Raw genomic sequence first — 27166 nt, 5'->3', positions numbered from 1 at the left:
TACTAATAAACCCGTCTAAAACACAAATTATGTTTGCAGGTAGTCAAAGATTGCTTAGTAAGCTAGACATACCTTCACTTAATCCTCTTATTGTCAATGGTACCAATATTCAGTACAGGAAATTCGTAAAAAATCTAGGAGTACTAATGGATGAACATCTCTGCTGGCGAGCTCATACTAATGAATTAAGCCGAAAAATATTTTTCAGTCTACACTCACTTAGAAGGTTGCAAAAATTCTTACCCATTAGTACTAAATGCACTCTTGTACAAGCATTACTACTACCCATTCTAGATTACGCTGATGTTTCCATGACTGATTTAAGCTGTGAGCAACTCGATAAACTTGAACGACTTCAGAATACATGCATAAGGTACATTTTTGGTCTTAGGAAATATGACCACATTTCTGATTATCGTAGGCAACTGAAATGGCTCAAAATTAGACAGCGGAGAGACTATCACTCCCTCTCACTTCTGTTCAATGTACTTCATAGTCCTAACGCTCCTATATACCTGTGTGAAAAATTTCAACGCTTATCAGTTCATGGTTTACCTCTTCGTTCTCATTCTCAAGGCACTCTCTTAATACCCATACACAATTCCTCTTTCTTCTCTAACTCATATAGTGTCCATGCGGCTCGACTGTGGAATCATCTCCCACCCACCATCAAAGATGTTACTACATTATCTCTGTTTAAATCACGTCTGAAGAAACATCTCCTTTCTCTTCCTTAATCTCTCCTCCTTTCCTTTTTCCTCTTTCCGCTTTTTTCCTTTTTCCCATTGAGTAATAGTTTTGATTTAAGGTAATTTATAAACAAATACGTTTATTTCTATTTTTATATATTTTCCACTTTTTAATCTTTTTTTTTTTTTCTATTGAATATGTTCTGTAACTTGAATTATAAAAATAAAACTTTTATTTTATTGGTTGGTTGGAAGAAATTGCCATTTGGCAATAAGCCCGCCAATGTACAAATAACATTATGTACAAAAAGTTAAATAAATAAAAAAATAAAAAAATATTGATTGACACAACAGAGTAGATAAGTAAAGGGTCATTTAGTTAGAGTAATTTAATTAATGAACTTTAAACTTAAAATTTAAAACAAATTTTATTTGACATAAAACGGATATTTTTATATCATGTAAAAAAATATTTGATATTTTGAAGATAATATCGGTCAAATGTCGACCACAGAGTTGTTTTATCCGAGGTCTTATTTTCATTATTTCTCTTATTAGATGAGCAAAGTAGGATAAAAAAAATTACTACCCTGGCAACACTAACGAAATTTCTATTTTGTTTCTTCGACAATCGGACAGATGGAAAAATAATTCAATTTTTAAGTAATGTATTTGCTACTTACACATTCATTTGCTAATTACACATGAAATGTGATTGCATTCTGTTTCTTTAAGATCCTAGCAGTATTTCTGCACTTTAAAAGGACACAACACGGCATAGTTGAATTCAAATCAGGAGTTGCGTACTGAGCGACGTCTACAAAGAAACTAATGGGTCAAAACGTAAACCTACTCATTAATGAGTAGTTTAGTCGCCTTCTGTTTGATGTGCGTATGCGGTTTCTGGACTATTCTTATAATTCTATGGTATTTCATTAGGTTTGGAAGAAATAAATTAGTTATTTTTCGGGTATGTTATTATCATGATTTCTAGCATATGAAATTTTTTGTCGAACATTTCGGTTTAATGCATAGGTACGACTCATATTGCTTTATTTCATTAATGATTTTTTACTATTTCTTACAATGCCACGGAGTAGGTAAGGCATAAAACTGTCATATGAAAACCGCGGTTTACGGTTTCTTTTTTATTTATTTCATTTTTGTTGTAGTAAACGTAAAAAAAAATCAGCCAGAAGAGTGTGATTTCACTATACCCGGTAAACGAGCATAAAAGTAGAAAAAAAATACCACGCTATTTGGCAAAGTTTGCAAAATAATAAACAGCACTGATTATGTAAAGAGATTGTGAGAAAACGTGTGTAGATTACAATTTTAAGAGGTTTAATTAACAGTATCAGTTAATTATGTAAGCAGAATATCTCAACGATTGTGATGTAAAGAAATTGAAAGAAATCAGAATGAAACCGAATGTAAAGGTCGGTCGTTACTCGGGGCCCCGCTATGCACTCCATACCCCGCACCCGGTTGGATAACGAGCGTGATCTTTGATCTACGATCACCTTGCTATCGCGAGCCTGTATCTCTAGAGGCGAGGTGGAGGGAGCAGCCGACTGGCAGGTGGCAGGTGAGTCGCCTTGGCGGACCACCGGCCCACGACGGCGACGGAAGAGTTAGGAAGGACATCGGAATTAGACCATGCGGCCAGAACACGATACTTGGTAGCGATTCAGTGGCGAGTGATGTGTGGCGAGTAGTTGCTGCTAAAATTAGAAGTGACCGGCCGAAACAAGATTTTCAGCCGAAACTAAAACCAAAACAGAATTTTGCCTTCTGTTCTAGTTTCGGCCGAAACCGAAACTTATTTAAATCACTTAAAAGTCACTTTAAAACGCCCAAAATTAGGCGTTCTAACAAATTCAATAAAATAAGTGTTTAATATAATACCCTATTAAATAAAAGGCGTGAATTAAATGATTAAATTCGTTTATTTAAAGTGCTTTTTGGTTTTTTGTTATGTTATGTATACATGGTGTTATTTAAACCCTGTCACATCCGAAAACACGATGATCAGTTTGGGCAAGAAGACATATTAGCATATTTAAAAAAATCTTTAGAACGAAAAAAAAAAAAAAAAAAATGGTTGCTTATTTCTGCAGGGGAGAAGCGTGGGGGGCGCGGCCGTGCGGTTGACAGTTTATTTGACCCCCCCTCCCCCTCCTCGTTTCTCCCCTGCAGAAGTAAGCAACCATTTGTTTTTTTTCAAGAAGATTACAAAAAATAATAGCATATTTTCGGGAAAATCCCGGAATTTCGGGTGGTTAGCAACTAAAATATTATGTGAAGTTAGAGATTTATTTGCTTTAGTATAATAAACGTTTTATAAGATAAAAAAAGGCGCCGGTTGAATTTTTCTATAGAAAACGTTACAGGTACCCTTTCGGTATGTTTCATGAATTCAAATATATTTCAGTTTTTTTTTATGATTTACATAAAATATTTTGAAGTGGAGCAAACATTTGTTTATAAATTAATGATTCACCGAAAGTCTATATGCAATGATTAACCCCCTAATTTGGGTGAAAAAGGTGCGTTCACAGATGGATCTCATCTTGTCTGAGCAATAGAAGCCAAGCAGTTGTTCTTGGGGGTTTTAAATCTGAGTTTACTGATATTTCCTCCGGAATACCCTAGAGATCGCACTTGGGACCATTGTTTTACAACGTGTATCTCTACGATATTTATGTCGTATTTATGAATGCAAAGTTTTTAATGTACGCAGATGATAAAAATAAACCTCAAAGTTAAGAATCCCCTTGACTGTTATAAACTTCAAGATGATCTAAACCGTTTGACAGAATACTATTTGAAAAATCGTATTAACGTCAATGCATCAAAGTGTTTGCTTATCTATTTTTCGCGCGATCGACATCCCATCTCATATCAATATACAGGGTGTTCTTTTAACCCTGTCACATCCGAAACCACAATGATCAGTATAGGCAAGAAGACATATTAGCATATTTAAAAAATATTTAGAACGAAGAAAAATTTTCAAAATAAAATATTAAAAAAAAAAAATGGTTGCTTACTTCTGCAGGGGAGAAGCGAGGGGGGCGCGGCCGTGTCGTTCAGACTCCCCCTCCCGTTTCATCCCTGCAGAAGTAACCAACCATTTGTTTTTTTCTATATTTTATTTTTAATGATTTTAGTCGTTCTAAAAAAATATTTTAATGTACCAATATGTCTTCTTGCTCATAGTGATCATCGTGGTTTCGGATGTTACAGGGTTTAAAAAACATCCTGTAATATAAGAAAACCAACCTGTTCAGAGGTTGATACCGTACGCAATCTGGGTGTTATTCTTGATAGAAAACTTACATTTGAGAATCACTTCGATGATATACTGACCCGTGCACATAGAAATCTTGGTTTTGTACTTCGTACATGTCAGGTATTTAAAACTCTCGCGTGTATTAAAATGGTCTACTTTGTTTATGTTCGCAGTTTGCTCGAATATGCCTCTTCTGTTTGGACTCCACAATATGTCACACATAAAGAAAGGTTCGAGAAAATTCAATGGATATTTCTTAGACATCTTAACTGGAGATGCAGGAATACCGATCTCAATTATATGTCTTCCTGCAAAAAGCACACTTGCTTAGTTTAGAAGATTGCCGTCTTCTATTAGACATGGGTTTCTTCATGACATACTTAGTGGACGCCTTGATAGTCCGGCTCTTATGTCGGAGTTATCATTAAATGTCCCTGGCTACCGCACCCGTCACACGCCGAGCTCTCTATTTCATGTGCCAGCAGTTCGTACGAACTATGCCTAGAATTCTCCACTTATACGTTTAGCTTGTGAATATAATTTAAACTTTCCCCTTATTGGTCCATTTGATTGTAACAAATTAACATTTAAAATGCGCGTTTTAAAACATACATTTTTGTCTTATACTTAGTTTCTATAATAAAATCTTATTTTATCTCTAATTCTTACTATTTTATATATTTTTATATTTTTAACACTTGTTCAATAATATTTACACACATGTCCACCCTCATACCAATATAACACTTACTCACCCACCCTCTCACACACTTACACTCTCACAACACACTAGTTTGTATTATACGTGTATTTAATGTATTTCTGTGGATATCTGTCATTGGTTTTATTCTCTGTATGTTTTATTTGTTATATTTTTTTACATGTATTACTATTAATATCCCTAATTAATAAAAAAAAATGATAACTATACATTAGGTACCTTTTTCTCTTAGGTTACAATTTACAATACTGGGTATTGGTCTGCAACAGGCCTCACTCATTCACTCTCATTCCGGTTCTCCGTCAGTTTTTTAATGTATGCGTAGCTGCTACAGCGCACGTCCCTGATCACTCGGTCTATAGAGTCGTCTCTTGGGTGACCTCTCGAGTTTCTGTCCTCAGTTATTCCCTATGTTAGGGCCTATCCAATTTGCCCTTTGTTAGGCAATCCTTTTAAGGATTTGCCTCGTTTCATCCGCCCTACTGAGCACCTCGCTGTACCGGACGTAATTAGGTATCTACAAGTCTTAGTTATGAATAGTCGCATGTGTAACTTTGTAATATTTCCTGTTCCGTATTGAACTTAATAAAAAATCACCATTGAAAATAAAATTAACGAACAATAATAAATGCGGAACTTCCTTGCACAATCATTCCTTTGTTACTTGTTATACTGTTTTATTTTAAAAAGCTCTTGTATGACACATATTGTTAAGTTTTGCGGAAATGTATACTTATTACTATTTAATTGATCAGGTATGGATAAGGGAAAATATTTTAGTAACAACGATGGACATTTTTTAAAACGGAATATGGAAGTTTAGGCAATTAAGCTTATTACCTGTCATTTGTTGGTTAAGGTGGAGACTTCACACACTGTTAAACATTAACCATCTTGCCTATGTATGAATATTAGTATATATTCTATTATTCCAGAACGAAGGTTCTAATCTATGTGAAGCTCTCGTTTTATTGCTCATGTGCTTTGTCTTATACATAGTTATTCAGGGCCATACCACGGAACTTCAGAGGAACATTTTTTATCCTACACTTTTAAAAATACCCTAGTGAATTTTTCAGAAAACCCCATTTTCTAATTTAAAAAACGATACGCACCGGACGCGGACTAGAGAAGCGTTTAGGTAGGGCAGTGATCAGCCAACTTATTAGTCAAAAGAGCCAAAGATTAGCAGTTAAACAATTAAGATTTCTTTTGAGAGCCAATTTCCTTCATGTTTTAAACTGATTCTTCGGTAATGCCAACATAAGTACGGGCATAAGCAGCAGAAAATATGCGTTTTAGCTCTCCATTTTAAGCATAAATTCTTTGAATTGGCGATGGTAAAAAGCTTTAACTAAAATTGCGATGACAACATTGATCTTTAAAACATTTCTTCTGGAAATGTCAGTGCACAAAGCGATTCTTGATGAATGCATCATTTATCAAGCATGATTTAAGCAACCTGTGGTACGATTTAAGTAACTAGTTGCCGAGATCGTATCGATTGGTGGACCTGGGATAAGTGCTAAGAAAACCCACTTGTTCTGTAGTAAAAAATCTAAAATGTTTTTTTAGTATTCAATATTTATTTTTTATTTTTATAATATATAAACCACGATATTTATTGATATTTACGATATATAAACCACTGAACTTCCTCATTTTGACGTCAGGATTCGTTACGACGTTCTGTTTAAATTTAAACGGTCACAAACAAAGTTCAAAATTTAAACAAATCGTGACATATTACGGGCGTGGCTAATGCAATAGACGTGGGAATTCAAAACTATAAATTTAAAAATATTTTTTATGCTACCAATAAGTTGCAAAAAAAAGTTTTTTTTACTCGACAGTTTTATATAGCGATTAATTTAAAATTGTAAAAAAACGTGATTTATTTATTTATTCTTTCAAAATTACAGTCGTTTAAATATAAGTGAACTTATTGAAGCTTTTCAGGCTGTGCCCGTGTCAAGCCATAATAATTAACAATAAAAAATACACAGTAAAATTAATTAGATTAAAGTATAATGACATGTGATGCAATGTAATAACAATTCAGAAAAAAAGGTATAAGTAATGCATAATAAAATTCCAAAGAATACAATAAAAAAAAAACAATCCGACATAAATGTTAAAATGTAAATAAAAAATTACATAAATTTAGATTCATGCATAATCAAATATACGAAATAACTGTATCATTGAAATCAACAAAATAAAAGTACAGTGGTAAAATATAGTAATATTAAAAATAAAAAAATAGTATCATTGAAATCAATAGAAAAAGAATATATATATAAAAACATAATTGAAATGCTAATTGAGATATGGTTTCTATAAACTCTACACTATAGTAAGAAATAGGAGTAATAAATAATATGTTAAATAAGATTGAGTACTTAATTAAATAATACAATAATACATAATGAAAAAAACATAAAAATATCAAGATAATATAAAAAGCAAATAAAAGAAAAAGTATGGAAGGAAAGCATAAAAAGAAAAGAAAGAAAGAAAGTGATATTTCCCAATTGTGTTTTACGAGAGTAAGATTTTAGAATAATTTGCATTATTAGGGAGATTGTCTAAGTCTAAGGCCACAACACACAACACTGATAATCGCAAGTTGCAACCCCCCGACCTTGGACCACATGTGCTGATGAGGTGAGGTGTAGGTGTGGTTTTAGGTTCTAGTGGTTATAATCGACTATTTTAGTGCTTGTGCCCGCCAAAACTAAAAATAACTTCTTTCCACCCGGGAATACGTTCCACACCATACCGTGTAAAAAAAGTATACTAAAAAAGAACAATAAACTTTTATGAAAATAAATTTCAAAATAGATTGAAAAAATCAAATTGTTTACTTTTTTATGTACAAGTGTAAAAAAAAAAAATAACATGACATTAAAATACTTAAAAAAATCGGAATAAATATTATTCACTATCATTATTTTATTTCAATTATTTATTGACAATTCTTGATGGAATTCCACTGTAATTATGTAATTATTTTACATGTAGGTCATAAAGGTCAAAAGTTAGATAGATTAGAAATAAATAGGATTAAAAATAATAGCGATAAAATTTTAATAAATCAGCGTATAGAATTCAAAAACTCACCCTTATTAGCCCCCTTAGTTGGACCCTGTACATTGTAATAAAACAATAAATGTTTTTCATAGAATAGAATCCTCTCTTAAAGTACACCGCCCACACATGTTTCAATAATTTGTCTCACTCTGTTCCATTGAAATATTGCGTATTGTGTCTTTTCAACTTATTTTTAAATGTATCTATACTTGAGATAATATTTAGTTTTAAATAAATTATCCTTACACTGTATAATATTCACCAGTCTGAAGATGACCATTAGAGGGTAAAGGGCTAATTGGTCAAAAAAGTGGAAGTGTACCAAGTATTTTTAAATTAATAAATTATATGTAAATATAAGTTATTACATCATCACTAACATTATCATGTATACTATAGTATAACTTATAATAAGATTCGCAAAAAAATTAAAGAAATGAATTCTATTTTTTTTTTTTCAATAGTTTAAAAAGTGTTTTTAATAAATACATGTATATTAGTACAGTAAAGTATGAATATTATATGTTATAGTATAAATAATTATTTGGAAGATGCAATGGAATAAATTTAAGTGTTTTAAATATAAATAACGTAAGACATATACACTTTAAATAATATAATGTTCTTACTGTGTGAATTTTCTTACACTTTTTAAATTAATTTTTTATTTATTTTTTTATTTTGTATATTTATTTGTTTTTGGTCAGACTGTAAGAAATTGCTAGTAGCAATAAGTCCACCATTTAACAGTGTATAGCTTTGTTTTTTTTTAAAGAAAAAAAAATGTAATTATCAGATTGTATATATTATGGTTAAAAAACATTTTTTATTATTTTTATTATTATATACGACAAGTAAAAGTGCGATGCAGGTCATTTCAATAACGAAAAATATAATAATATTACTATTACACATTGTAATTTTTTTTTTTTAAACCATGTTATTTCGAAGCCGTGAAAAAAATCAGCGTAAAACGATGTTCCTGTGTATTAATTTTATTAGATGCTGAAAGCTGATATTCTTATACTAATACAGTGCTCTAAGCAACATTCGATGATTCAGTAATGATGATCATTAAATGCTGATAATGAAAGCCCTCGCCGGCAATACCTGAACTATATATAGCATTGTTTAATAAAACATAAACTGTAGTTTTGTTATTTTATTGATTATTTTAATTTATACTTTTTATATCACATCTCAATTATTATTATTTACTATTAATTTTAATGTAATTATATTATTATTCTGTAAATTGGATTATATTTGTAACTAAGTACAATTACTTGTTGCAATTTTTTTAAACTATTATTATTTAAATTTGATATCAATTTGCTATCCTATTCTGTGTTCTAGATTAAGTTTGTAACTCTATAATTTCTCGTCGCCTCATGGTGTAATGGTCAGCGCGTTAGCCTGCCATGCCATTGCATGGCAAGAGGTTTCGGGTTCGATTCCCGACACGGTTGATATGAAATATTTATTTAAAAAGGTGTTTTCACACTAGAATATTTCATAGACCCTGGGCTGGTACGTGAAGCGTAATACTGATCATCTTACCTTCATGTAACAAAAACGATCAAGATACGCTGCGATTGGTGTACCAATGAAGTGTCCAATGCACCATTAGATGCGGAAAGGGAATGATGATGATATAATTTCTTCTGATTTATTTTTGCTCCCCATTAATTATTATGGCCTGACTTTGGCACAGCATAAATAGTCATTGTAAGTTCATTAAAATATTATGTAAAATGTTACTAAATTTGAAATTAATAAATATATATTTTCCCGTAATGCAAAGGTTTTGTCGATTTTCGTTAAATGTATATTTATTTAACTGACGGACTTATGCAGTCTATTCTAACGATGGTAAATACAATTTCTTATAATAGAAACGGGCACTAATAAAATAAAATACCACTAAATAAAATTAAAGCTAGGACAAAAATATAAAAATTACTGCCTCAAGACAAGATCTGGTATATCTTAGTGAATTTTTAAAACTATAAAGACACACCAAAAAAGTAATAAAATTGATGTATCAGAGTACGGTATCCAACCCGGACACTGAGATTTTTGAATCAGAGCGAGCGATAACCACTGGTCTCTTATTAATTGCATGTGAATGCAAATAATTTTATAACGAACCTAATAATTAGTCCCAAGTGTGGGCACTTACCATTTTTATAATGGCACAAAATGATAAGATTAACTTTTCCAATTCGAGGACAAAAGTAATAACTAGGTGATATTTGCGAATCCAATGTAGGTAAGTTGATATTTTAATTAACGTTATTTACTCGTAAATATGCATTCTCGGTTTATAATAAAAAGTTTAAAATGGACCATAATTGATAACCTTGTCTAGCATTTACCTAATCTACTTATCGGTCAGGTAAGTTACCTAGATAAAGGTGTTTTTTGTTTTGTGTAGTTGAAATTATTTTACGGTTGTATTTATAAAATTTCAAGAACAAACTACAAACAATAAATTGATTGAATAACATGCATTAAAATATGTAACTGCTTCACATTAGATTTTTCGACACTCCTGCAAATTATTTGAACCGTTGATATTAAATCTCCCTTCTTGTGTACCTCTACCCGGTAATGTTTAATTTGTATATTGTAAACCGCTTCGGAAATTTACTTTTTATCGCGAAGCAGATATATAGATAGTTGTTTCTCAAATTGCACTGCAAAAGTTACCTTATGATTGGTTTTTATAAATAGGTCAAACGAAATTTACCAAATTATTTTGCCTATTGAAATAATTGATGTTATATTACAAAATACTCGCTTCTTTTACAATTGCATTTGTCAGAATAATAAGTAGGTAATAGCTTTTTTATGCAATGTTGTATAGATATATAATATTTACTGCGGTTGTACTATATAATGAACATGTCATGGGCGTACTAGAATAACATTCATATTTTTTTTATTAATTTGGTTAAATATTTACATTCTCATAATTTTGGTTACTTTTAATAAATGACAGAACTATAATAGGCATTGTGTTGAATGGAGCGGGCTGTTTTAACTTCTTCATGCATAGTGGCATTATACGATGCCGCCTATTTATATATTTTTTCCTGAATTTTTTTTTGAAGTGTTATAAATGCATAATAGTATCATATGATTCCTTTAGTAACATTAAAAAATATGAGCTACGTGGCGCTAGTAGCAATATTTTTTAGAGGATTTTTTTTTTGACAAGTGAGATGGTTTTGTGTTAGTTCAGTTTCAGTGTTCATATTAAAAATCATAAAAAGTATTTTGTATTTTCAATATAAGTGATTTTATTTTTATCGAAAAGGATGTAAATTTTATATTTAAAAAAAATATTATACGTTAAATAAAATACGTTTACAAATTTGAAAAATTTCATGAACATATGGTATCATTTGATACCATCATGGGTCTATGAAACTAATTTAAACACTTTCATTACTACATGTTATGGTCACTAAACCAAGCTTATGTTGAATTTACTGTCAATTTATTATAATTTTTGTTACATTTTAGATACAATATGTCGAGTAAGGGTATTACCATGCCGCTACTGGTTATGTGCACTGTTTTGAACTTTTTTTTATCAGGAATCAGCCACTGGGAAATGATCGGAATTTGATGCAGTTGGAGATTTGGTGATCAATTTGCGTCACGGTATCGATTAATTGATTTATTTATTCACTTAAAGACAATTCATTACACATTATTTGAGACATCCCAACGACATGGGACTAAAAGTCCTGTGTTGAGTTGGGACGAGTAATTAGTTGAAACTGACACACGATTATACCATTACAAATATTTTATAGGACCAGAAACACAATAATAATTATAACAATAAAAAAACAAATATATGGCACATCAATATGGTAAACAGTGAACTCAAATATTCGGAAAATCATCAAGGAGTTTCCCAGTTAAATCCCTCCCACTAAGCAAAATCCAGTCCTTAACTCATCTCTTGAAAATAGTTTTTGTCTTTGAGAGCTCAATACGCTCTTCCAAAATATTGAACACTCTCGGTGCGATAAAGGCAAGATGTCTCTGAGAAAAAGTTGTACGAGTTTTGGGTTATGACATAATTTGTGCTCTGGGGAAACCTCGTACGAATATTTTGCTAAAATCTCTCCTTATTGTTCGACCAGAAGTGTGTAAGTGCTTCTTATAGATACAGTTGTCTCATATCCAGCACCTCATGTATAGGAACAACTGTTCTGACGAATCAACTTCATTACCTTTAATCCGAAAACTAAAACTAATTGTCATTTTTGTGGTGAGAACCGAACAATTTAATCGCGTTCCCCAAATAAAAGTTAGCTCTTCACGTGTAATCTATCGCAGAGAGGATCCTCAACTATAAACGCACCTTCAGACAATATAAAAATTGACCATCGGGTGGACACCAAAGTAATTTATACCATATCTACATTTGCTAGAGCTGAACCTAGTGATGATGTAAAGCATTGGGATTGAAAGGAGAAAAAAGAACATTACGATCTCTCGCCCATATTAAATTCAGCAATAATAATTTGTGTACTAGTGGAGTAGACTTAGTGGATGGAATGATTGGGCACTTACACGTAAATTTAAAAAAAAAAATTGTATCTGAGAACATTTTTCCATTTTGTCAATATGTGCCTGGTTAATGCTTGGCTCTGCTATAGGCAAAACACGTTATAAAATATGCCACAACTTGAGTTCAATTCCTCAGTGGCAAACACAATGATCTTAATCGGGATGCAGATGTGCAAAAACAGAGGTCAACCATCAGATAGTCCGCCATCGAGTCGTAATTCTACTGTTAGAAAACGGTGCCCCCCGAAAACTATCACTGAAAGCAGAAATGAGGGTTCAGTTAGGACATTATCCTCGGAAAGTTTAAGGCAAGCAATCATCTCGGTGCCACGAAAAAGAGAACCAGATACATCTGCAATAAATGAATTAAAGGGATGAGCCTGTTTGTCCAGATTGCACGGAGAATTACAAAACAGCTTTTTTTATAGTTGCCTTGCTATTTTTTACCAATTAAACGGTATTTCTGCAATTGATTGTTAGTTATATTTACAATAAAAACCACTTAAATACATTTTTTAGTAAAAAGTAAGTGGTTTAAAACGTATGGTCGGTTGCAAATATACAATTTTAATAAATAATATTTTGAGAGACATTGTCCTTAGATGCACGATGTACACATATCGCTGCCCTAGTTCTTATAATATAAGTTCAATAGTATATTATGTTCAATAGACGATTTAAAAAAAATGAGTTATGAATGCCAATATGTTCATTACCTTATTACGCGTCCATGTATGTTATTTTTTTCGTTATTAAGTAGCAATTTCATAATTTTTTTAGTGCTAACCTCCACTTACTGATTTTACTTATTTGACTTTAAAAACAAATAAAATGTCTTTTGTAAAATTTGCAAAATGGTCTATTGAACATACAAGAACCAGGGCAGCGATATGATTTGTTTACCCCAACCCAAACTTTACGTTAGAAAATTATATATATATTTTTTCATTAATAGTGTTAATACATCCATGAAGAGGTTGAGAGAAGCAATATAATATTAAAATCATAAATACACTGCGTGAAATATTCAATTAAAAAAGTTATAGTATTTGCAAAGCTTTAAAGCTTTACCTATATGTTAACGAGAGAAAAGACGTACTTTTTGTTCATAACCATATTTCTTTTCAAAAATATTTTTCGGTGACATTCGTCATTTCAATGCAATATCACTAGTACACAATTTATTTTATTATTCTTAAAGCTTAATTACGGAAACAGGAAAATACATTTTATCTATAAAACACCAATATATATTATAAAGTTACTAGATACTCCACCCTGATGCTGCAAAAAAAATAAAAAATAATGGAACCTTCGGTCAAAGAGGATCTGACGTACTACTCGGTTAAAGTGTACAATCTACTTCCATTATCCATAAGGACAATTAAGTACTCACAATATAAAATTACTATTAAGAAATGGATAGTGGAGGTGGGTTGCGCACGGATCGATGAGTGGATCAAGTCAAATAGTGTTTCAAAATTCACATTTTGTAAAATGTTTCCCTCGGCACGGGACACCCCACCCCAGTGAGGGAATATTATTCTGTATAAAAAAGAAAACAAACAATGTAAAAGTATACATAAATAAATAAATAAAATAAAATATATCTATAAAAAATATTCTCCATACCACCAAATTGATACCAAAAAAAATAATATATCTATCATTCTTGGAACTATGTTTTATAATATAAAGAAGTTGTAATTAGGCGAAGTTTAAACGATAATTATCTCAAGTTCACAATAAAACAGTGATGCAACATGTGAATACTATTGCACCTCCAGTTGAACGCCATTAAACCATACAATTATCTCCAATAAAAGTCTCGCTTCTGGGTTATCAGTCACGCGCCACTAACTACTAACCACCACTAACGTCTTGTCTATGAGATTTCTTTTTGTGCCGAATATGGGAACGTAAATTTAAAAAATACTGAACATACACAGATACTGTCAATGTCATGTTACATCGTGTTGATAACGTCTGTAATCACATAGTTCATTAGCACGTTGTAATTTCATTAATACATTGTCGATGATTCTGTAATACCAGATATGTGCACTTTTAAGCTAGCGATTTATTAAAAAAAAACTGTACAAGGGCGTCAACTTCTGATGTACATTTTTTGCGAACTTTGATCGTTCAGTTGGATGTTATTTTGCGTGAGATTAATTATACATAATATTATTTCTCTACTTTTTTTAGTTCTTCTAACATTCGTTGTGAATTAAAACTTGAAAATTTATTTTACCGAGTATTCTATGAGCTTGAATAGTATACGTTCTCGTATTTAGGTGGTGCCAGAGGGATTCCGCAAGGTGTTGAAGTGGATCAAGCGCGAGTATGGAGATGTTCCTGTGGTGGTGACGGAGAATGGAGTATCGACTCCCTTCACACTGCAGGACTATGGTCGTGTGGAATACTTCAACCTCTACCTGGACCAACTACTGCAGGCCATACACGTGGATGGCTGCAACGTCACGACCTACATCGCGTGGTCTCTCCTAGACAGCTTCGAGTGGCGATCTGGATACACGTTAGTAACTAAACTATTACTTTTCAAATTTAATTGATCGTATTTATAATTTAGAAAATGGGAAATCATACGGTAGCTCGCGCGGTTGGTACTTTTACATTTATATTTTTAATTTGTCACCGATGTAATTTTTCAAGCAGTCAGGTAAACCATTGTAATGTGTGTCCATCGTATAGTATTTTTGATTCGATTTTGATTTTAATGAGACAGTGTTACAATGTTGTTTTTCTGTTTATTTAACTTCTTGTTTATAATTATAATAATAAAAATACTTTATAGTTTTATTTCACTTTTATTTGTTTATAAAAAATAAAAGTTGAATAAAACTTTCTCGTTTGTAATAAATATTTGTACATTTTATATTATATTACAAAAATTTCTTCCAACCAACCAGATAAAAGCGATATTTATATAATTAATGTTTCAAAACGCTTCGAGAGAATATAAAATTATGATACAAAATACATAGATACAGAAAAAAGAATATCAATATTTGTATTTAAATGAATTAAAATCAATACTAGTCTTCAATGAGAAAAGGGAATAAATAAAGGGGAAAGGGGGAGAGATTTAGGAAGAAAAAGGAAATATTTTATCAGGGTACGTATTCTGATGGAAAGTTAAAATTTATCTTCATTTTATCAACAAAGTAAAATTAAATTTTGTCCATGAAAAATTGCTTTCAAATTTCTAAACATGTTCAATTACCGGTTACCGTCGAAGATACTTTGAATTTTTATACAAATAAACACACTTTCGTACAAAACGATCAATATTAGTTTATTCGGTCTTAGTATCTATTGGTGAAGATAGCCGTTCATAATCGCGGCCTTGGCCCTGGTCTGATTTGAACAGAGATACCGTCGAAACATCTTTGACAGACGAAGGGAGATGATTCCATAGTCAAGCTGCATGAACATTATATGAGTTAGAGAAGAAGAGAAATTATAGATGGGAATTAACAGGTAATTTTATTTTAAAGCATCTGCATTTCAAACATACAGTTATTTATCATGTTTATCGACTAACGATGCATACAACTGATCACTCAAATGTTTAAATATTTCAACTGAGAAGCTATTTTATATAATTCGTAAATAAGCATTTTACGAGAAACAAAATGGACCTCCTGATGATTTTTGTTGAAAGAACGGGACTTCACCTTTAGCGGAAAATATACTTAAGTAACTTCATTCAACTGAATGAAAATCTTACAGCTGTGCACACCCAGAAATGGTCCGCTTGGAAAAATCTAAACAAGTTTTAGAAATTGGGATAACTTTAAAAGGTAGGCTATCTGAACCAGAGTTCATTGGTTCTGTGTGTTTGTGAAGTTCAACAGATAATTTGTCACTTTCTTCGTTGCCTCACGTGCTCGGCAAAAAGTCGAGATACTACAATGAAAACAAGAATGTTTATGTTAAGTGACGTTAGTAGGCGTTACTCAGGGGAGATTTTGTGGTATGGCAAAATTAAACAGTGCTAATGTGTCGGATGGAGGTACCCGCCGCGTTACCATCCTAGTAATAACTGAAACGTGGCAAATTATTTTAAGATATTTTTATGGCGTAGTCGAGATACTACAATGAAAACAAGAATGTTTATGTTAAGTGACGTTAGTAGGCGTTACTCAGGGGAGATTTTGTGGTATGGCAAAATTAAACAGTGCTAATTCAAAACGAGCGCCCGAGTGATTCCAAAACATTCCGAAGTGAGACGGATTTCAGTGGTCTTATGCTGTAACTAATTCGTTTCGTAAATTCATTCGTATCGTATGAGAGGGAACGAGAAAGAAACATGGTTTTGATTGCGATAGGATGAGATGTATATATGACGAACGAATGAACTTACGAAACGTAATTATGACAGAATAAGCCTGCTGAGTAATACCGAATGGATGACGCGTTTTTTAAAAAAAAAAAAATTTTTTTTTTCTTCATAATTTTCATAAAAAATACATGTGGTTGTAAAATTCTAAACATATCTACTTTTATACATCTAGTAAATGTTATCACTGTAACTCTCCAAAAAAAGAGACTTACTCTTGTGCTCGGAGAGTGACTTGCACTGTTTTAGTTGTTTATTAATAAGAGTTTATATAATTTTAAATACGAGTACATGAAAAGAAAAATAAAAAGATAGGATATATAAAGAAAAAACATAAAACAATAATATATTCATACTAATTAAAATTTATTGTTGTTTTTATACGAGTTCAAAAAATTTCTTTGGATTAACTTTAAATTTATTTATTGATATATTATTTTTAACAGTTTTTAGTTCATTAGAAAGATTATAATATTTTTTTACACCTTTGAATACAAAGCTATTTTGACCATGACTTGTACAGAATTTAGGAATTTTAATATTATGTTGGTATCTGAGTGACTTATTCATTTCAAATTCTTTTATTTTTTCTTTTTTATAAATTGAGTATTATAGAATTTATTTTATAAAGAGTGTCTGCTGTATGAACCTTAAATATTTTATATAGACTTTCCGTATTGAATGTTGAGGGTAATATGAAACCGGGTAACAAGTAATGTGCTGTCTAAAAAAATATATTATATTATGAGAATTCGACCCTCGGACTTCTGATCCGGAGTTCGTAACAATACTGCGGTACCAAGACACAACCCGAATCTAAGTGAATCTAATTCTAAATTGGTTATAATAACTAGATTGTTTTTGTCAAGTGTTTATAGTGGAATCCCTGCGATTTTAACGGATATTGCTGTTTTAATAATGTCGTGCATGTCGGGTTAAGGTAGAGCAAAAGTTATCTCAAGGCGATATCCACTCACTTTATAAGGCAGTTATTGAAGTACTGGCTGTACTGCTAAATCGCAAATTAATATCTACTCGTATAAATATGAATACCACTCCACTAGAGAGACATATTCTTTTTTGTACCTGTTTCCATTGCAAGAAATCAAATGCAATGCAATTAATTAACTTCGTGACGTGGTTAGTGTAATATATACATATGTAACTTCATATTTTATGCAATTAATTGTATTATATTATGTTCTTCTTTGTTGTTCATTGCTTTATATTATATTCTTATTCTTCTTTGTTTGTCAGCCTCGTGGTGTAATAGTCAGCGAGTTTGCCTACTAGCGAGAGGTCTCGGGTTCGATTCCCGGCATGGTTGACATGAAATACATATTTTAAAAAGGTGTTTTTACACTAGAATATTTCATGGTTCCTGGACCTGAAACGTAAGACTGATCATCTTACCTTCGTGTATTTATTTATTCATCTTTTTCCATTATAAACAAATATTAATAAAAGAAAAAAATTGACCTCACTGGGGTTACCCGTGCCGAGGACGCTTAAGAATATATTTTTTTTAAAATATGTCACTAAAATGATCAAGATACGCTGCGATTTGTATAAAAGTGCAGTGCCCTTTGCACCATTAGGTCCGGAAATGAAAATTTGGGTTTGATGATGATGATATTCTTCTTCTTTTTTGTTTATTGGCTTTTTCACATCCCCACTGGGTGTTCTAGCCAGAAAGATAATATTTGGAATGGATTGAAAATGAATTTAAAGTTTAAAAGCTAAAATAATAGGCACTTTTTTATTTACCCCTTTCCAATAATAGATGTCGCTAGTTTCTTCCAAACTCATTTATTTATCGAAGCTGCTCTAAATTTAACTTCGTCTCCATTTATATATTTTTGATACTTAATTTTGTGACAAAAAAACCTACTTTAAACACTCTAAAATGCATATATCAGTGTGTAATTAATTGATGTACCTTTTAGTTTCAATACGTTTATGTTATTATCTTAAGTAAACTTTGAATTGGTTCATTATATTATAAAAATCCGTCTCCTCATCTCCACTATTTTTTCTCATCCCTTCTTAATGTCCTATTCTTTTAATTTCGAATTTATTTATTTTTGTTTTTCTCCTTATAGTGTAATATGTTCTAGAATTGTATTTGTGAAAAACCATTCACTTACTGTTCCAAAAACATCCACGCGTTACGGTGTTGAGTAGTCAATTCACATGAAAAAAATGAGAGATTTTAAATCAGAAAAATGTAATATTCATATGCAATTGTTTCAATTATCTATAGTTTGAGGTCAAAAGTGGTAATAATTTTAATGTAATTGGTAAAACATGAAAAAATCATTAGCTCATGCTCCCAGCGCGGGCGAAAAAACCGCTCGCGATGAATGTCCGACAGCTACTAACTGGCGTCTGACGGTCTGACGGTTTTTTAATATTTTTTTGATTAAAATTTTTTGTTTTCTTACAATAAACATAATAATAAAACAGAATATTAAAAAATAAAGCATAATTACATATCAACGAAATACATATTAATAGAAAAATAGTAAACTAAAAATCCCACAAAGGCATGGCATGTTTGTGGGTATACAAGAAAATGTTAATGAATTTTTGCTCCTATAATAAACAATGGACAGCTATAATATTTTTGTATAACATAAGATAGAAAAAATAAAATATTCTGTAAAAGATAATATGGTTTTTTTTATAGTAATTAATAATGGAAACAAAAAATATTTTAAAAAAAACACAAAAACATTCCTTATTATTAAAGGGCAACAAAATAAATCATAGAAAAAAAGAGTTCATATCTTTAGTTTGAATCCAGGATAGTGCATGTTTTTTAAAAGAAGGAAAATTTTGAAAGTTTGGAATCAATGAAATATTATCAGTAAAAAAGAATTAAAACTTTTTGGGCCTATAAAATATGCATGTCTCTGTGCGAGCCTCGTTTTACAATGTGGTATTTCTAACACACGATTCTTTCTTTGACTTGATCTATTTGAATTACTTGTAAATAAATTTTGGTTCTTAAATATATATTTTAAACATTGAAAACAATATATTTGTCTTAGATCTAAAAGTTTAGCTTTTTGGAACAATTAGAAAGAGGGAAAAGTGCGATTTTTGTGAAGCATTATTTTTAATATAAATTTTTGAATAGTTTCTAATGGTTTAATATGATTGTTGTAAGTTCCCCCCCATCAAATTATTCCATAGGAAAGCGTTGACTGCACAAGTGCATAATTAACCATTTAATAATATACATTAGATAATTGTTTTATATTAAATCTGTTGTTTTTCCTAATAAAATACTTTCATTGTTAATAGTGAGCCAACACGCACGCGAATGTGATATTAAATCCAAGCATATGTAGAGAACCGTATAATAGTATTATACTCTAGTATTTGTATGTATTCTTTTGCGATTATTAAATTATAATAAATGAACATAGTTTACGTAGATCTCTTTCTGATTGATGTAGGTCGTTTGTTGTATTTGGTAAACGGGTGTAGTTTTATGATTTCTTGTTGCAAAAAAATATCAAAAACTGACAATAGGGTCAATTATATCAACAGGTCAATCGTGTTAACTTATCAGTGGCTTTATTATTGTTTAAACGATTTTGAGAATATTTTTGATTGATTATTGTATTCCGATGGAAGTTGATAATAACAATAAGAAAATAACTTCCTAATTACAATTTTATATATTTTTTCAACAGAGATGAAGCTGTTGGGAATATGGAAGTCTAGGCATTTACAGAGCTTATAATCTGTCATCAAATAGATTAAGCGATCACTTTACAAACCGTGTTACATTTACCGTTGAGTAGTTGACCTTCATAATTCATATATGTAATTTTTCGATCATCTTCTTTGTATTCATTTGTTTATAAATTAATTGCAAAAACATTATTAACAGGGAATCTATAAGACTAGTGGATTTTAACATGAAAATGGAGTGTACTCTGGTTCGGTTAGTCTCCATCTAACATGGCTGAGCTTGTTCTAGGATTGAGATTTGTGTTTCACATTATGTAGCTTTACACCAATATAAAAATACTGTTATTAAGAAAAACTACTTAAGTATAGGGTAAAGTGTTCAATTCACAGTTTTTCGGCACTCTTTAATTTGAATTAAAAAAATAAGATTTTTTGATATCGGAGTTATTTAACTTATTGATACACTTTTTTTAATAAATTAAATTCATGTAGTCCACCGCCAGAGTGCAGCATAATTGTACTATGGAGAGTTTCATTGCCCACTGCAGTGCCAATTTAGAATCCGACGGTGTCGGTTGTATTTTTCGTAAGGAACGAGTTAATTTTTTTTGTCGTGATCTTCTAAATCAGAATTTAAAATCTTGTTGTCAGACAGTGTATTTTTTTCAATAAATATTTATTTTATTTAATCATTTTTTTTTATTCACATTAAGATACATATTACAAAAAAAAATATAATTACGTATCCCGAACTTTATGAGGCCAAGAGCCCTGTTGGGATACAACATTATGGAAAGTTGAATCATGCACATTATTAAAGAATACTAAAAAAATAAATTATTACACAATTAGGGATTTCAACCCTACGGGAAATTGGTTACATTTTTTTTTGCGCGCGGTCAAAATTGGACCATTGAAATTGTGCAGCAAAGTTTCCTGAAAATGTATGTAAAAAAATAATAAAAAAACATTTTAATAAAAATGGACTGCTTCGAAAGATGTCACTGGTTCATATGAATCAATCTACGGTATGAGAGCTATGGAAGATTTCCGGTTTGCTTCCCATGGATGGACCAACGGGAAGAAGTGAATGAGAATAAGCGGAAAAGAACCTTTAACGTCACGCGCGGAGTTATTTCAGAAATGCAAAACATAAAAAAATCGTAACGCTGATAATACGATATGTAAAAATTGAAAAAAAATAATTGACTCAGTTTAATTGTAGATTAAAAAATAAAAAAAACAAAAAAAAACACTGAACTTCCTCATTGATGTCATAATTGTAAAAAACTGAATTATTTAACCACTTTTGTTTCAGTTTAGAATTTGGGCATGGTGCCGAATATGAACAAAATAATACGTCAGTTTATCGGCATTGGGTGCCGATATTTTTTTCCTAAATTTCTATGGAAATTGTGATAATTGTAATTGTTGTTGTGAAAAAATACTTTGAATTATTGTGATATCAGAAGGAATCCAATCCGAAATTCCCGTACGTAGGGCCAGCGTTTTTACATTACGAGGGCAGCAAATATTTATTAGCTTTCGTTAATACATTTACTATGATATTTATAAGTAAAAATAAAATATAGGCTCAGTATAGTGAAGCCGACTGTCTGTACACTGTAATTCACTTCCATACAACTCGCCCAACATAATTTAAAGTGATGACCATTTTCCTGCCAAATTATAAGATTGTTATTGACTGTCAGCAAACTACGTATTATATTAGATATATTATATTATACTAGCGGACCCAACAGACGTTGTCCTGCTCGAACGTTGGCTTGCCTGCTTTCATCTCGGAAAAATACTTTTCATCTAGGTACTTGTTTGTGATTAAATAAAAAAAAACTAAAAATTGTTGATATTCAAAAAATATTGAATTTAAGTAGGTACTTGTTTATGGTTGAATTCCAAAGAATAAAATGAATATTTTTGAAATATGGCATTCTTTTTGCAAACGTCGAACTCCGGTCGTCTCACCAACAAAGTGGTGTACTTATTAGGAATGCGATTTTTAAAAATGTATTGAATTTAATATTATTTTAGTGTTACCAAAAATCTAATAAAAAGAAATAAATGGGAAGAAATTATAAGGAATTTAAGGAAAGAATCTGATTGAGATCCACAAAAAACAAATGCTGTTTTGTAAACATTAAAAAGAAACTTTTTTATACACAAAAAAAAAACATCTTTCCATTTTTTTGCAAATGCATTCTACTCGAATGCAATCCTGGTAGATCGATGAATAAAACATTTGTGCTCCTAACTTTTTTTTTACATATTCGATTGAAGATTTTAATATCTACGAACACGCACAGCGCAAAGATCTATATTTCTGTGAAAACTGCACGTTAATCGGTTCAGCCGTTTAGGAAGAGTACGGTGACATCACACGTACAGAAGAATTATATATATAAAGATGTATAATGTACATAAGATGACACCGATTGCGTGTAGCTAGCCAGTAATTAAACACAGTTTCACAGTTCAACTCAGTCATACCTAGGCTAATTTCGTTAAGCGTCAAGTTTTATTTATACCTAGAAATTACATGCCATACTTAATCATATTATGTTATTTTTCACGTTTCATATTTATTTAAACTTAAAAACAGCTTTACGAAAATTTTCTTTCTTTAATTTATTTGATTTTATCTTCATTTTATTTATGACTATATTTTTACTCTACAGAGTTGTAAAAATATTGTCAGGTATTAATAAACTTAAGTCAGTAATGTATCTACAGAACTGGGATAAAAATTTAAATGTAAATCCGGTTTTACTTCGAAGGAAAAATACATATTATTAATATCATATACAATATACAAATACAAAAACGACAAACCATCACGCCGCTCTCCCGTTTACCGTAGGGGTAGGCAGAAAGGATATAACGATATAAAACTCTCTTTGGCAGACCTCGCTTCCTCTACATTTATACATCTTCTCATGCACGCACGCCGATTATTCCTACTCTTGACATGTCCATCTTCAAGTATTTGTTGGATTTGATCGTGGCATGTATTTCTCGGTTTTTTTCGAGTTAATTTTTGAAAAATTCCATTTGATAAACAAAACATCATCTGTGATTACCATATTGCTGCAATTTTTATTACTAAGCGTAACCACAATATTTCGTAGGCCCTAGACTGGCGTCTAAAGTGTTACCCCTTCGCGCAATAAATTATTGAGATACTCTGCGATTGGTGAACCGTATCCAATGCAGTGTCCTATGCATGATCAAGTGCGGATAAGATGATGATGATGCTGGTGATAAAATATAAAAATAATCATAAGCGGTGATCGAATGCCCGTCGATAAGAAATGAAAAAAATATTATATAATAATTTCGAGCAGGGTTAATGTTATATAAGATAAAAATAAAAACTTTATCACGTTTGATTATATTTGAAATATATTAATTGCTTCAGTTCATACATTACTTACAGTACAAGCATTAGAGAATGAATTCAATACAATATCATTGGTTACATGGGTTGATCAGCACTGATTTTACGGATTGAGAGGGGGTGGAGTTATTGTTCAAAACACGGGGTTGATTTATGGGTCCGGGTGGCCAAAACACATGGTGCCTCGGACAACCGAACTATCTTTTTCTAGTAACAGATGTTTCGCACTGTATTCAGAAGTTGGCGAAACGGGCGAAACGGCCTAACAGAGAGCATTCGAACTTCACTGAGAAGGTACGCGGAATCAATTACTATTATCTGGGTAAATCAAATTATATATCTGGCCAAAGAACCCGGTTGTACCAAATGAGGTATACGACTAGGTTAGCAAGGGCTGCCAGTATAATATGACCGTACAGGATGAGAGCTAAGGCGCAAGTACCAAAGAAATCCAGATAAGAAGAGCCGTGAGTAGGTGTCTTTACCAAAAATAATTACATAAAATAATCGTTATTTATTAAAAAATCACTACCATTGTTTATATATTCCTACTAAAAAAAACCTATTAAGTGCGCCCAGCGCCCAGGGCCCAGCCCGTTCTCAATGAACGACGAGACCAGCCGATTACCTCTGCTTATTCTTCCGTACAAAAAAGTACACTATATTTTACATATTTAACCCAGTCACGGTTTTTTAGTACTAAAACAAGCTTGCAGATTACAAATATTATTTGAAGATTCTCTCTTTGGAAACAAGTATATTTCGAACATTATTTCTGAAGGACTTTATTTCTTTTATAGGATACCGTTGATATATTATGTATCACATAGGACATGTGGCGTTCGAAGTGGCCGTTTTTGGCATAAGTAATTTTAAAAAGAATCAACCCGTGCTCAGTGTTGACATTTTAATCATAATGGAAATATCAGCTGAATGTCGTTGTGGTATTTTTTAATAGACTTTTGTACTAGTTTCGTATTAAATTTGTGTAGAATAAAGCTGCGTATATCGCGAGATTAATGATAATTGTTTTTTGAGTTGATTTTCACAGAACCACAGAAAAATAGCCATTTATAATTATATTACTTTTAAATTATGTAAATACAAATTAATGAATATTTTTCGTAGATTACCTATACAAAAAAATCACCGCTCGCCACCGGTAGCTAAAATATAAGAAAATTATATATTTAACCATATATTAGAAAATAAAATTTTAAATGGAAATTCACGTAACAATAATAATACTTGTAATATGTTATTCAACAAAAAAATACAATATTGACATTAGAATTGTCCTTCAAACATCCGGTTTAGTGACAAAAGCATTACATTCAATATCGGTACTCACTAAAAAAGTTATACTTGTCTAGGCGAGTGTTTTTGTGGTCCTAACTTTTGAATAATATTTTTTTGTTTATTGCATATGAAATGTCCATACATATTATATCAGAATACCATCAGCATGATTGACAAACACCTATTTTGTTGAAATGTTATACTGGTAGGTAACCCACACATCAAAATATGTTTCAAATTAATGATTGGTTATATTATGATGAACACAAAATTTTGAAATATCATAATAATAACTTAAAAATATACATATAAATGAAAAAAAACATGAAAATAACACGATTCAGGAAGAGGAAAACTTGTTGAAATCCGGCGCTCCCCAAACACTAGATTTGGAGATCGTGCTTTTGCCGCCGCCGGCCCCTCTGCCTGGAACCAATTGCCTTCAAACTTACGAATCATCGACAGTCCCAGTCAGTTCAGATTTCAACTAAAATTCCACTTCTTTAAACTATCATACCCTCAATTCTAAATCTGGAAATATAATGTATCACTTAAGTTTAGTTAGAATGTAAGTTTAGATATACAATTGTAAAGCGCCCTTGAGGTGATTTTTTACAAAAATGGCGCTATATAAATCAGCCAAATATTATTATTATTATTATTATTATTATTATTATTATGGAGTTGTACATATATTTCTCATTACCAACTTTTCACATATTTTTATATCATGTTTTAATGAGGAAGTTCAGTGTCTTTTATTTTTTTTTTTATTTGTTAATAGAATATAAAACTCAGCCAATTTTTTTTTATATATCGTATTCTCAGCGCTATGATTTTTTAAAGTTTTGGATTTCTGAAATAACTCCGCGTTTGACGTCAGAGGTTTGACAGTTCTTCCGATTGGTGCGTTTACGGTGACCAAACCGGATATCCTTCAATGCTCTCATATCATTGGATGGTTCATATGAACCAGTGACGTCATTCAAAGTAGTGCGTATTTATTAAAATATAATTTTTTTTTTCATACATTTTTAAGAAATTTTACCGTACAATTTAATACTTTTTAATATACTTTTTTTAATAATTTTTACCGCGCGCAAGAAAATATTTTTTGTATCCATTTTTCGCAGGGCTGAAGTTCCTTATTGTATACGAAATCGATTTAAGAGTCCTGACTATTATTATTCCTCTAGTTTTAATTTTAGAAATTGTTTAGAACAATACGCTTCCATTTTATTCCATAATTATCTCGATATTTTATAATGCTTTTTAAAGGTATGATATTTCTTTACAGGGAAAGCTTTGGATTGCACCGCGTGGATTTCAAGAGTCCTAATAAAACGAGAACGCCAAAATTGTCAGCTGAAAATCTCAAGGAGATCGTTCAAACCAGAGTCATAAACTTTGATAAGTATAAAATGAATAACACGTGTACCTAATGATTACTGTCAATTCCTAATAAAATACGCCAAAAATATATAAACTTATAATATAATTACGTTCATGAGCAAGCTTATCTATTTGTTTTATTTTTACATGTCGACGCCCTATTACATAAAATTAAGTATGCATGGATAAGACTCAATGCAAATTAAATTATAAGTATGTAACCACAAAAGTAAAATAAATTAAATCGAAGTTAAAAAAACGAGTAAAGTTAACAGAAACAAAAAATCTAAATTCTCATTTAAAAACAAAGCTACAAAAAACTCTATCAAAATGGCAATATAGATGATGATATCATAAAGATTTACCATCATATTAATAATTCTTGTCACATAAATGTTGTAGCGTTTTTTTTCCGGTTGCTATGCCGTGTGGACAGTCTACTATGTGGCTCAAATAACAGACGCCTTATATTACGCCTCATCAATAAATGCTAACACATGATAGATTAATGGCGTACATAGCAACCAGAAATACACATTCAACGTGGAAATGGCCATAAAAATCTAGTAAAATTGGTAAAAAATATTAATACCTAAAT

The 27166-nt window shown here is 31.2% G+C and overlaps 1 protein-coding gene across 3 annotated transcripts in view; it reads left to right on the top strand.

The window, feature by feature from the left end:
* Positions 1–26695, top strand: part of LOC148272778 (myrosinase 1-like) — a 43923-nt gene extending 17228 nt beyond the window's left edge. For all 3 annotated transcript variants that reach the window (XR_015824778.1, XM_088239578.1, XM_088239579.1), the window contains 2 exons: positions 14689–14930; positions 26474–26695. Coding sequence is in view for 2 of the 3 variants with exons in the window: in XM_088239578.1 (XP_088095704.1) it covers positions 14689–14930; positions 26474–26618 (387 nt within the window). In the remaining variant the exon portion in view is untranslated. The remainder of the gene's footprint in view (positions 1–14688; positions 14931–26473) is intronic.
* The last annotated feature ends 471 nt before the right edge of the window (positions 26696–27166 follow it).

Source organism: Micrasema longulum, unplaced genomic scaffold (assembly GCF_059751315.1).
Source record: "Micrasema longulum isolate JH-2025_06_02 unplaced genomic scaffold, ASM5975131v1 h1tg002190l, whole genome shotgun sequence".
NCBI lineage: Eukaryota > Metazoa > Arthropoda > Insecta > Trichoptera > Brachycentridae > Micrasema > Micrasema longulum.
The sequence above is the reverse complement of the archived record's forward strand: the minus strand, read 5'-3'. Positions and strand labels throughout refer to the sequence as shown.